Below are 14,159 nucleotides of genomic sequence, written 5' to 3'. Positions count from 1 at the left end.
GTACATGAAAAAAAAAAAACGAAACTCTGGAGCCAGCACTTCTGAATCCCAAAGGGGCCTCCTGTTACAGGACATTCCTAAGCCGCACGTTGCTAGGATGACCCGGGAAACCATTCTACGCCTTTAATGGGAAACACTGTTGCATCCTCCATACTCTTCGGACATTGCACCTTCTAATTATTACCTGTACCAAACCTTGGACAATCACCTTAGAGGATGCCAGTTCAAATCCCTAGTAGAGGTGCAAAATGCAATTGATACCTTCTTCGTTTCAACGCCCGCCAAGTTCTACGGCGATGGAATCCATGTCCTTCCAGAAAGTTGGCAGGTCATCGCTGCTGATGGGGACTATTTTTGATCTTCCAGGTACATCTTTGGTGACATATTGATGTTCGAAGGTGGTGGGTGAAAAAGCGACAGAACGTTTTTGGTTACCTTTGTATTTATAGTACCATGTTAAGACGTTTGTCTTCAAACTGTCAAATATAAATCGCAGTAAATTGTATAATCTGCAGTCCCCCCCCCAAAAAGTATACCATACTATTTTCCGATCAGCATAAGGAAGAGATAGTATATTTTTCGATCGGTATGGTAAAATAATATTTTTCTACACTATTTTACCGTAAATTATTAATTATATGCAAACTTTATTTTTAAATGACAAGCGAGGTGATCTTACGATGATGTTCTAGAAGCTAGTCTTTGGGGGGCAGGAAATAATTTTGGGGCCCTGGCCCCGATCGCCCCCCCCCTTCGTGGGTACACCCCTGCCTCTTCCATTGTTAATCGTTCTAGTCTTTATTTTACTTCAACTTTTTTCCCCAGTAGTATCTTTTTCTAATGTTTCCTGCTTAAGGAATGGTTTGTTTACCACAATTCTATCCCCAAGACCAGTGATCTGATGGCACTTGGCCACCGCCTGTTTCATACCGATTGGAAATGGCTCTTCTATAATTCTATTTGTTCTTCAGAATCAGTTAACTTTCATTCATTTGTTTGGTTTTCCAGTGAACTTGGACTTAAGAGAAGTTGTTATTTTTCGACACGAATGCACTTTTGCACAGAGAAAAATCTGTTCTCCGGACAGCAGTATATTGTACAAATATACGGAATCCTCTTGCTTACTACAGAAGTCAATATGGAGCATACGTTGTGCATATGGTGCATATGCACTGCCCTTAGATGTTACATCATGCCTTTGCAGGATGTCTTATGTTACCTTCGTCAGCTATATGTTATATACTTTCATTTGTATGTGAGATCCTGACCGCCGACATTGTTTCATACGGAAAGTACGTATAGATGGAACACTTTTACGGAAAGTATGCGAAAGTATACATGCGTTTTCAGTTATACGTCTGCTGTACGTTAAGTCCAAAAACTACATGAATATTCCCAGAATTACTCTAAAAAGGTGTAATCTGTCATTTTAAATATGACAGTCCTGCAAACAGTATATTGTTGCGGAAAAGTGCGTCAGACTACTTTAAATCATGAAACATTTTGCAAAAGAGACATAAAGTGGGATCAAAATACTTAGACTAACTATTATTATTATTATTATTATTATTATTATTATTATTATTATTATTATTATTATTATTATTATTATTATTATTATTATTATTATTATTATTATTGTGTTGATCTGATTTTTATTCACTTCAAGATATAATTGTCAGTAACATGGAAAACTGTATAAATAATGTGTATCCTCTCCGACAATTCCACCTTCAGTTTATACGATGTAACGTGAAATTAAGCTTTTAGTGTATTTACCTGTTGGAGTTGGATCTTCATAGCTTAAATTAATACACACTCCAAATACGAATACAGAAATTAAGGAGAACGAATTCATCTTCTATTTGGTTTTGTACTCTGTAAGTTGATAAACCTGAAATGTAACAAGTATCAAAAATTAGTAAATATTTAACGTAATGAGAACGATGTATGCAGTATCAGTAAGGTATCTTGATGATATCAGTAATGTTTGTTTCCATGAACTTGAAATCTGATGCTGTGTGCTATAGTTTGTGATTATAAATGCAAACTCCGGCTTTCTGTGAAATGAAATACGTCAACCAAGTTGAAAATTTGATGTTTGGGGCTTTATAAGTTGAACGTCACAGTAAGAAAATCTTACCAGTAGATCCTAATGCCAATTCACTTCAATCTGAATAGTACTTACATATCTCTTATAGTGCTTTATCTTAGCGTTAATTTCTTTCAAGTCTTCTTTCTAACGAATGACGTTTTCATTTACCTAATATTTCATACGAAAAGTTGTATCTTATGACTTGAGTATGCTCATATAATTAGGTTAATTGTATGACACTTCTACGGATAGAGCAGGTGAAAAGGGATTTCGTGCTTTGTTGTTTAACTTAGTTCTGATTAAAATAATTGAATGTTATAGAACCAATCAAAGATTTAGTTGCCACTTAGGTGTCGAGTTTATAAGATAAGAATGTTGTTCTGGTTTTACACTTTGATGAACAATTGTTTTAGTTTATTAGAACTTTTCCCTTCTTTTACTTCAAGTAAATTATATAGTAGCATATGTTTATATATTTCAAACAATTGAACTAGCACTTTTTTCTTTTAGATATTTGCTATGATTCCAAATCTATATAAAATGTGTTCTTCTGAAGAAATAGAAGTGTGCGAAACCTTTAAAGCAATGCCATTATTATTTAACCAATTGTACACTATTCATAGCTATATATCTGTCTACTTCAAAAAGAAGAAAAAAAAAAGAAACTACATATACCTGTATGCAGGAGATCATCCAGAACAAGTCTGAAGAAAATAACCTGAGATTTTCTCCTTGAATTTGAGAAAGTAGCTATTGATAATATGTCTTTCTGTTTCCAAACGCAAGGATTGACTTGTATTTTTATTTTCATGTTTACAACGTGGAGATAGGTTTAACAGATTAACTAACACAGGCATACAAGAATGACAGCGGGGTAAGAAAAGACATAAGAATAATTACTATACCTCCACTACTTCCGGAACAACATGTGCATAATGTTTAGACCAATACATAGCAAGCGCATTAAAAATCTTAGGAATAGGACAATTTCATAATAAACATACTGGAAACATGGCTTCATAATAGCGAAGCACACTTTCTTCTCTAAACACTTGCAGTTTTCCAGTTCTTAATTTCCACAAATGTACAACTTCTCTAAACACTCGCAATTTTTTTCACTTTTGCAGTTCTTAATTTTCACAAATGTACAACTTTTGTTATCAGAATATAATATTACAAGAGTCAAGTGAATATTGGAGCAATAAATGACCTGTTATTATTATAGGCTAATATTCATGCATTGAAACGTTGTTCTTAAAAGAGAAAAATATCACATCCTTCCACTGGTTCTTTCTTATAAAAATTATCGAAAATGGCCTATATTAGCGTCGAGTCTATAGTTTTTGACAAAACTGAGATGATCAGTGACACTTTCGACGCCGCTTAAATTTAAATTCAGTGCAGCAACTTGGTGGATATATATATATATATATATATAAATGATCGAAAATGACATATATTAGTGACGAATTCATAGTTTTCGGTACTAATTTTTCTTATTTTAATCCAGCAAAATAAGTATTTGACACTAATTATCTATAATCGACCTCCCTTAAATCTCTCTTGTGGACAGCTTTTCTTCGTCTACCACATTTCAATATTGATGTTGTTTACATGCTACCCCAGCCTGCACGTAAATACAGAACTGACTCACCTCAATATTTCGCATTTTCTCTTTACTAGTCTCATATTCACGCATTTTGCAGAATCCTTGCAGTTAAAAAAAAAAAAAAAAAAAACTACCACTTACGGGAACTGAAAACAAGAAAATTAGGAAAACCAAAAATGCATCAAAACATTGCGACCGTGGCCAATAATTAGATTTTGGATCAGGGGCCACAAAATTTTGAATGGCCCTCTAAATCGAGTTTTCGTATTTTCTACGGAAGAAGCACATCATACTGAGTTAACTGGTAGTTTCGGTTTGGCTACACAATATATAGTTCTTCAGATAGAAAACCTACAAGAAACTTTTTTGTTAAAATATATTGGATCTTTTGATCCAATTGGATCAGGCGCCATAAAATTTTTGAACAGCCCATAAATCGATTTTTAATATTTTCTACGGAAGAAGCACATCATACTGAGTTAACTGATAGTTTTGATTTGGTGACATTATATGTAGTTCTCCAGATATGAGGCCTAAAATATTTTTGATTGTAATATATTGGATCTTTTGATACAAAAATAATAAATGTGATTAATTACTAGATCTTTCGGCCTCAACGTTAAATAAGATTTCGACTTCTATGTACATTTCCACTTGATTAAAAATTGCTACCGTAATCTGTATCGAAGGGAGAAATTGTATCCACAATACGATTCTAAAGAAAAGAATTGGCACTTACCCCAAATACTTAGGCACTTTCGAAAAGTGGATTATACTTGTTATTCAACACACAGTATTATTTATAGTAAAGTATGAGGAAAATTCCTCAAATTTCTGACATCATATTACTGATAAACTTTATTTCTAAATTTGGGTTACACATTATCTATATAATTTTCATTAGCTACAAAAGAGATAGGAAATCAGATTAAAGAACATACGTAGAAACTTAACGTAAAACAATCAATATTAATAAACTCTTTGCCTGCCGGTCACTACAATAGATTACGTTAAAAGTACTTCTGATAATGTTATCTAAGTATAAACGAAAACACAAACATTTACTGCAACTACAATTAAGTAATTAAACATTTATAGTTCAATAAGATAACAGTGAAAGTGGGCTCCAACCTAGTCTATTGGCTACAGTTTTATAGTTTATTTCTTTAGTTTTACGAGGTCGCATGTTCAATTTCCGGGCTGGAAGGATGGATCTCACTACAGTGATTCAGATCCTATTTTAGAACAGTAGATCTTGTTCTGAATTGCATTTCTATTGATCAAACATGCAAATGCACATTAATCAATTACCCTTATAATTTAGAAACGGCTAAATGGAATGGTATATATCTTTGTTACATGTAGAGAGGTAGAACCACACTTCATTTTATGTAGCACTATTATGGCGGCTATCTTAAAGTCAGCCATCTTGGGTTCAGGTATATTATATAAAAAAGGATCATGTAATATATTGCTTGGGGGTAGGATTTCATCACAAATATAAATCTAACATTATTCTCAACATACTGTTAGTTATGTAAGAATTAGGCTATTCTCTGTAAAAGGAAGAAATCTTTCAATGTAAAGATATGAATACAATATTGAATTTTGTGTTAGCCCTATATACCGTAGCAATGGGAATGATATTATTATATTTAGATATTGATTTAAATTCGTTATGAAAATGTTTTGTATGAACTTAGTACAACAAATAACATAGAGTAAGAAGTTCAAGTAATTAGGAGGAAAGCCCAATAGGGAATATTACAGAAAATGTAAAATTATATCTATGTGAGTGGCTGGACTCTTCAAGATATATAAAAGAGAAAAAAGTTTGTTAATTTTCACTTTTAAAAAAATACTCCCAAAGTTTGTCGGCTGAATTTTTTGACATCCACCTGTGCTTCCACCTCCTTCCGAAGCAAAATCTGAAATGACGCTACTGATATTAATATTTTAAAGACTCGTGGTGTTGTAGCCGGTGAGGCGTCCATCTACCAACTGGACTGATTGAAAACGACTTTAGTGAGTCTGAAAATTCCTTTAGCGGACTACTTTTTTTTTCTAATATGGCCCAGAGATTCACCATACCTCTTAAAATAGATACCTGGTAAAACATATTTATAAAGGTAGGCAAAGCACGTTGTTGACTAAATGTCCTCCTATATTAGCTGTAACCATTCTTAGCAAACTCATAAAGAAAACAGTGTCTGGAAAATTATTTCTATCGTATGTAGACAAATTTTCATGGGTTGGGATAACCATTTTATCTGCTCCATTAATTTGAATTCCAGGTTAAGTATAATATTATTCAGCTTTCCTTAATACCACTCATTCTAGCGTCGGAACTTCTTGTATAAATTAACAGACAATTTCTGACAAAAGCATATATTAACTAATAAATAATCGTTACAGTTTCGGCAGTAACTTTGCCTTCATCAAACACATTATGGAATACAATTTCTAAGATTACAGCTTATATACTTCTTAAAATGAGTAGAGGTCATTCCATGAACCAATCATATTCGTCCTTTCCTTTAACAATTTTTAATTTATACATATGCAACTTTTAATGATCAACTTTCACTTAAGAGCTAAACTTTTAATTGGCACACCTGTGTATGAATAACTTTCACTTTTGAGAAACATAAACTTTTAATTGTATATCCGCTGTTCAATACACCTGTTTTTACCTCTTCTTCTCTGTTTTATCCAATATCTTTCTCCATACCTCATGTATATTTAGTCCGCTATTCCAATACAATATTGAAATACAGATAAGTTTCTTGCTTCCTTCCTTTCTTATCCATTCTGCCTCTTTCCATTTTCTTATAATGCTTCTTTTCTCCTTTTCCAGCCCCTCTACGCCTTCCCAGTCTATTTCATGTCCTGTCTCCCTTACATGTTTATATATAGCGTTACTATCTCTCTTCAATCGAACGTCGTCCCTGTGCTGTTTAATCCTTTCTTGTAACCTCTTTCCTGTTTCCCCTATATAACTCATATCACATTCTTTGCATTTAATTCTATATACAACCCCTTCATCACTTATTTGAATCTCTGTTATCTTCCTTTTCCTCGTTCGCAACGCATCTAACATTCTTCTGCCACCTTTTCTGTACGTTCTTACTCCTCCTTTTCTCAATAAGTTTTCTAAGACTTCCGTTTTTTCTCCTATGCTCTTTATCCCGAACCATCTTTTCTTTTTTCTTCTCTATCTTCTCTCACTTCCTTCTGCCTTCTGCCCTCTTCTTTCTTGCTATTCTTCTTCAATCTATCCTCACTATATCCATTCTGCATTAATAAACTGTGAAATTGCTCTATGTCTTCTTTTCTCTTCTCGTCATCACTGTCTAGCATTTTCATCCTTCTCTCCATGTTTCTAATAAAGTTCCTTTTAGTTCCTTCATCTACATCACTTCTTCTATGGCAATTAACACCTGCTGAACATTGTTTCCTATACTATGTTGTTTCGAATTTCCCTCCTACTTTCCTTATTGTCATATCTAAAAAGTTTATTTTCCCCTCTTCCTCTTATTCTGTTTGCATGTTTATTTCCTTTCCCTGGTCACAGAAGGCGCCTGGAGGGAATCATTTTCGTAATTTTTTTCTACTATCGATTAACCCACCTTGCTGATTACCTACACTCGAAATGTTCTGCTGATTTTATGGTGGAATATGTTATCAACATTGTTGGGCATTGGATCCGTATGGACCTACCCTAGCTTTGGCATATCACATAATTTGGTATGATGAGCAAACCCTAAAGACAAATCGTGGTTTCTGCACAACTGCTTTCTATACAGTATGTCACAATGAAGCTCCTATAACCAGATGCATGCATGACTCATCCAAACCTTTCTTTCTGTACGAGCTCCTAACCTGTGCCATTCGTTGTTACATGGTCAACAGTCATGTCCCAGACCGCAAGTTCATATTATTAGACAATAGAAAAATACCAGCAAGTTAATATACTGCTATTTGAAAAACTTACATTTTGAAAACGTTAGCAATATTGACAGACTGGGGTGCTTAGGGAATGGTACCAACCACAGTATGTTTTGGTGTTGTGTCGAGTGATATTTACACCATGTTTTGTCTCTATGTATGCAATGGTCAGGCAACCTTTCGAGAAAATATATTTTAGAATGGTTGGAAACACTGACAAGATGGGTGCTTGCGGGTCCACACTAACATACTACAAACCGACTATGGGTCGCAGTCTAAATATGTCCGCCAATGCTGTAGATTTAATACGAAAATCTTGAATGTTCGCATTGGTTGGCAACACTGGAACCTAGGGTACTTGGGAGAGGGGAACACTCACACTATGTTTGCATTGTCCAATGCTGCTTCTGTTGCATTTGTTCCATATCCGTTCAATGGCACGCACCTCATTTGCAACATTACGATGTTTACGCTTGGTTGGCAACACTGACAACCTAAAATTGTTGGAGAATAGTAACACTCAACGTCTTTCTGCTATAGTGTCGTGTGATGTTTCTGCCAAGCTTGGAGAATAAACCTCTCATCGTATGGAACCTGTTTAAAAACTTCTCATTTTTACAATTGGTTGGCAACACTGACAAACTGGGGTATTTGGGAGAGGAATACGTCCACAGTATATTTTCTCACATGAAGAATGATATTTATGCCATGTTTCATGGATATACATTCAATGGTACAGAAACCATCTTCCACACTGTATTTACAGTTCGTTGGCAGCACTGACCAAATGGGTACGTCTGGGTGCAAAGTGATATGATTAAACCCTTGTTCGAGTGGCATTCTAGCAATGAGTCAAAGAGGAACATGATAGGCTCAGGCGCTTACGCGTGATGCATCGTAATATTCATTTTTATTGTATCGAATATGCCATACATAGGGTCACAAACACCAACAAACCGGCCCCTTATAGGGTCAAGTTGTTAATTTGCCAGTGGTTTGAAAACGGTTTCGTACTTCTCATGGCAAGAGCTTTCAAACGAAATATAAGTTTTCCCCAGGTACTTGGTTCCGGTATGGTATCATCCCTAGCAAGTGGTTAGAGTACACGCCTTTGGCGTGGGAGACCCGGGTTCGACTCCCGGCGGGTGCTCGTGTTGTTTGGATTCCACATTAATCAGTAGGTCCCATCTCGTATAGCCACACTGCTGAAAGGGACATTAAACTCAAAATCAACTCAACTCTTTCTATCTGTTTCGACTCGACGAAATTCTGCCGCCAGTGGCACACCAGCGGTAATCCTTGGGTGCATAGCTATATCGACAATCGGCATTTACCGGCAAGTGGGCACTAGATATTGGTGACGTTTACGGCATGGGGAAGCCAGGGGCCCCACGCGCCAAGGTGACCTCTTTACCACTGAAATACCGCGGCCCTTTATACGAGGGCTAGTCAAGAAAGACTTGGACTGATTTTTTTCCCGGCAGTTCTGTTAACGCTGGAGCTTCATAGTTTGGCATACAAGTAGGGTGGGTCTTGTTGTGCATATATATAAAATGTTGTTAAGGAATCATTGCATGTTTGGTAACCAAGACTTTTTATTGCAGGTGATGTTCTCCGCCGCCTCTAGAAGTCGCCTGTAGAAGAAATGGAGTCATTACGAGATGAACAATTTGCAGCTATACGGTTCTGCTATAGCCTGGATAAAAGTGCAACAGAAACTCTAGGAATGTTGAGAGCAGCCTACAAAGATGACGCTCTGCCACGAAGTACCGTGTTCTGGTGGTTCAAAGAGTTTAAAGAGGGCCGAATGACAATCACGAAAGCTGGTGGACCAGGTGTATTAGCGTCAGCTGTTACTGAGGTGAACATTAACACGGCAGCAGTCATTGTTAGAGAAGATCGCCGCATCAGTATCGACGATCTGGCAGCCGCACTACGCATATCTCATGGCAGTGCCTTCACAATTTTGCATGACCACCTCCACATGAGCCGAGTGTGTGCTCGATGGATTCCGCGACTCCTGACACCAGAGCAGAAGGCCGTTCGAGTGGAGACTTGCAGGGAGCTGTTGCAAAGGTTTGAGGATGGTTGAGACGCCTATATGGAGTCAATTGTCACCATCGATGAGTCATGGCTTCATCATTTCGATCCTGAGGGCAAGCAAGCCAGTACGCAGTGGAAGACACCAGGTTCTGAAGGCATCGGAGGCTGTTTTGAAGGACCTCTCAAAGAATGGCCTGCGACACGTGTTTGAGGACTGGAAGACTCGAATGAAAAAGTGCATTCAAATGGGCGGGGACTACTTTGAAAAGGATCATGTGCCTGTTGCTGAGTAATAATAAATTGCCTAGAAAAAAAATCAGTCCAAGTCTTTCTTGACTAGCCCTCGTAAGGATACTTGTTTTGCTTAGCTTTTCTTTTCTCAAATATGGTGAATTAAAAAAACAGCGAAAATCACTTTTTTAAAATTTTTTCGAAAATTTAGCTTTTAATTGGTATTAGCTGATGCATTGTTTGAAACCGAAAACTCTAATTTTAATTGACAACGGAGGTGGTGAAATTGCTTTGATCATCCATTGTTCCTATTGCATCTTGGATGGATGTTCGTGTTGGTTTTAAGAGGTTTTGCATTTAAATGCATTGTAATTACGTATAATAACTGTGTATACGTTTGTTTCACATTCTAGAACAACAGGTTATAAAACAAAGACTTAAATGTTTATAATGAATGTTTACATTTTTAGTGATACAAGCAAGCCCGTAGCCAGGGAGGGGTTAGAGGGGGCACTACCCTCTAAGTTATTTTTTGCCCTCTTTAAAAAACAACGCTAAAGAGAATCTTTAAACTGACTCAAAACCAATGAAATTTCTTGCAATTATATTTACCAAATTAAATTCAACTTTGCGAATTGTACTCATTTCTGAGTAAAATTATATGTTTCTTGCTAGATTCACCAAACATCTTTCACTGCCTTTATCCATTTCAAAAAATTCAAACTGTACCCTCTTACTACAACCATTACAAGCATCCAAGGTGTACTTCCAAACAACAGTATCATAGTCCACAACGTTAGTTGTGAATATTAATAAACTATGTTTGCGTGGGTTTTCTCGGGGCTTCCGACTTTCGTCATTCCACCATTATTGTCCATCTCATATCAATCTTTCTTAATCAAAGTGCATAATCTTGGGACGTTGAATACAAAATTGAGACATTGTTCATCATCAGTTTTACCAAGGATCTTATAAAATAGAGGATCTGCCCTTACAACAAAATCTTGAAGCCAAACGTCAGAGTTACGCCACCCCTACTCTGCCCACTCCGCCCAATAGGATCGCAATGTTTTGAGCCAACAATCATGGAGGAAACGAAAGTAACCAATCAGACGATGGCAGAAACGAGAGTAGCCAATCAGACGTGCCGATGCTCGGTTGCTTCTTGGCTTCACCGATTTAATCGGATGAAGATACATATGGGCAGATCCTCTATTTATAACATCCTTGATTTTTACATAATTTACAGATCATATCGTAATGGAAATAATACAACGAGTACCGTAATAACTGTTATGCTGGCTATCGCAAGCTAAACGATAAATTTTGCGACGTATTGACTCAAACCAGTACGGAATTCAGCCTGTGTCTATTAATTTTATAGCATGCTGCCTACTGTCCCCTTCAGAGGAGAATACAAGTGCGGGGTGAGGAAGTGGGGAGCAGAGGGTATAGTTGTTGCCCTCTGAAAAGTTTTACGATAGTTTATTATTCTCCAAAAGCAAACTTTTTTTCAGTGTTGCCAGGTATATGGTGAATGCCATGTTTGTGTAGAAATCCAAAGAAATGTTCCCTTCTGATCATTTGGAGGGAGGAGATGCTGTAAATCAAGCTTCAGTGACACCTGACACATGGCTAGCCAGCAGTTAAAGAGCAGAGAAATTCCGTCTTCCTGTTAGTCTTTAAAATGAAGAAGAAAAAAAAAGCGTTTGAAAAACGTCAATGAATATATTGTATTTGAAATTAAATATGCTACTCATTTCGCTAGTTTAATTTATTAGAGTACAGGGAGTCTGAAGAGATCGTTTGAAAAAATAAATACAAATTATTTGACACTTTTTTCAGTCTCGATACTTCCATAGTCAGAAAATAAAATTATAAATCAATTTACCTCGCATCACCATTGAATTTATATTTCTTGCAGCTAGCATTCATTATCGACTCGAACAACTTTATTATTATTATTATTATTATTATTATTATTATTATTATTATTATTATTATTATTATTATTATTATTATCTCTTATATTTTGGTTTAAAGTAGTTTTAAACTTAAAAATTTGACAGGATCTGTGATTACTCGTTCTGTGATTCTTCGTGGTGATTACCCGTTTGTTAATTTCGTAGCTTTCTTCCTGAAGAAGAATATCATCATGGTTTATTACCTAAAGGAATTAGCTGTTATTCTTACAGTTCCCAAAACTTTCTTACAGCACTTACGAACATTAATGATGGAAATGCAAATCGGGATAATTTATACAAAACTGAAGGGTAGTTACTGGGATACATATAGTATGTAGTTGTAACATGAATGCAAATGTTTGCTTTTGATTGGTCAAAACAGGAAATTGTCAACAAATGTTTATCTTGTCGGTGTAACAGCTGCCTACAGTTTTTAAAGGAAGTTTTTCCCAACATTAAAAAAAATAGTTTTAGTTTTTAAAAAAAATAGTTTTAGTTTTGTTAAGAAAATTTCAATAACTAATTGTCAATGGTTACTCAAAATATAACTTCCTTTCTTTTTTAGTATCGTATCGAAATACTTGTAATTATGGTTATGAAACAACTATCCAACAACTTACCAACGTGAGCGATTTGATCCAAAATTATCCATTTCAGTTGCAGTTATGCTTGGCTAATAAGGGCAAATTTAGGAGCACTTGATCAGATTTGACTCGGAATCTGAACAAATTTCACACTGATTAAAATTATATACATATTAATAGAAATACTTATCAGGCATACAAACAAGCAGTAGAATTTAGTAATAAACGGAATGAGACATTCTGAAAGATTAGTGAAAAACAGAAATTAAAAAACTCGAGCAGAAACAGAAAGGTAACAATCAAATGATATTTCTGCTCATACTCTAAATATATGCCCTTTAACGTGCAAACTATATATTTACTAACATTCGGATATAAGAAATAAATTACAAATTAAGAGTACTTTTTAAAAATGCTCACTTTTTAAAGGATGAACAAAGAAGGATTAAGAATGGAATACAATGCAAGCAATTACATACATTATAACCACTCCACCCGCAGCAATGAAAAAATCTTTCTTTAATTTCAGCCATCATATCTTAAATATATGCCTCTTTATCTTAAATATAATATACACTACTTTTTTCGATTATGGAGTGGTGGTTTGTTGATGATTAACGAAAAGTAATTAGAAAACTTTTTCGAGTTAATCTTTTTAGGTTATGTTGTTTCAGTTTGCGGCTCACATAAAACCAAAGAGTTCTTCAACTCTAGACTAAATTATAACTAAAGGGAAAGGCCAGGCCGGTAGCCAGACCAAAAATGTAGGGGGGGGGCGGTAGAAATTACGGAGGCCGGATCCAACCATATTATAATTCATCTACATATTATAGTTCATTTGCAAACCTATCGTAAACATTTTAGGGGTCCGGCCCTCCTAGACCCCTTTGGATAAGTGTAAAATAACTAAGAGGAACTTACGATAGAGCAAAACCCGTGCAACGATCTGACGAACAGCTATGTCTAATAAGTGCAATAAAAAGAGTTCTCTAAAGAACTTTCTTACTACAGACCGGGATCAAGACATACTTTTTTTTGGGTGTGTGTGTGTGTGTCTTAGAAAATGTTTTGCATTTATCTATTTCAATTGCGTCATAATGCTTTTATGGATAATAGATTTAGCTGAGGACATTATTATTAATTAATATTCTTATGTATATGTTCATATGTAGAAAGGTGAGAAAACTTGCGATTGCTGGACATCAAAATGCCACTAGACTAAACTTCACATTGTTTCCTTTGTTGGCATCTTGCACGTATACTTTTATCTCAAGTCTAAATACCTGCTTACATATTATGACATAAAATGAGGAAAAAAGTGGTTCAAGATTTTCTAAGTGTCGGTCCCAGTATTTGTCTGATATGAACAAGGAAAACAGGAAGAGTTTGGGCATTTGGTATCCAACATAGAGGCGGGATCTCGGCCAAATGAAACGAAAAAATTGCGGTTAGTATTCTTAGTTTTTTCTATATTTACAACGATATATGTACAACGAGCACAACAAATGATATTGTATAATTTTTGCTATTGGCAACGATGAGAAATACAAAGAGGAAGAAGAGGAAGAAGAAAATGAGATATATATAGATGAACAATGACGCCATTATGTACTAATATACTTTCAATTGGTGATGAAAAATACATATAATTTTAAATATATTGATTTAAAAATATCGTTCTTTGC

General features: G+C 35.4%; 1 protein-coding gene across 2 annotated transcripts in view; it reads right to left on the bottom strand.

The window, feature by feature from the left end:
• Window positions 1–14,159, bottom strand: part of LOC145662274 (hemolymph lipopolysaccharide-binding protein-like) — a 219,999-nt gene that overhangs the window by 29,835 nt on the left and 176,005 nt on the right. The window contains exons 1-2 of one of the 2 annotated variants that reach the window (XM_081727667.1): window positions 4,444–4,506; window positions 1,780–1,894 (exon numbers count right to left, since the gene is read on the bottom strand). In XM_081727667.1, coding sequence (XP_081583793.1) covers window positions 1,780–1,858 — 79 coding nt within the window. In that variant the 5' untranslated portion in view covers window positions 1,859–1,894; window positions 4,444–4,506. Of the gene's footprint in view, window positions 1–1,779; window positions 1,895–4,443; window positions 4,507–14,159 lie in introns of those variants that run through there. The other variant, XM_081727676.1, reaches the window with a different exon arrangement.

Source organism: Thermobia domestica, chromosome 1 (assembly GCF_964235325.1).
Source record: "Thermobia domestica chromosome 1, izTheDome1.hap1.1, whole genome shotgun sequence".
Taxonomy (NCBI): Eukaryota; Metazoa; Arthropoda; class Insecta; order Zygentoma; family Lepismatidae; genus Thermobia; species Thermobia domestica.
This window is presented reverse-complemented; position numbering and strand designations above follow the sequence as displayed.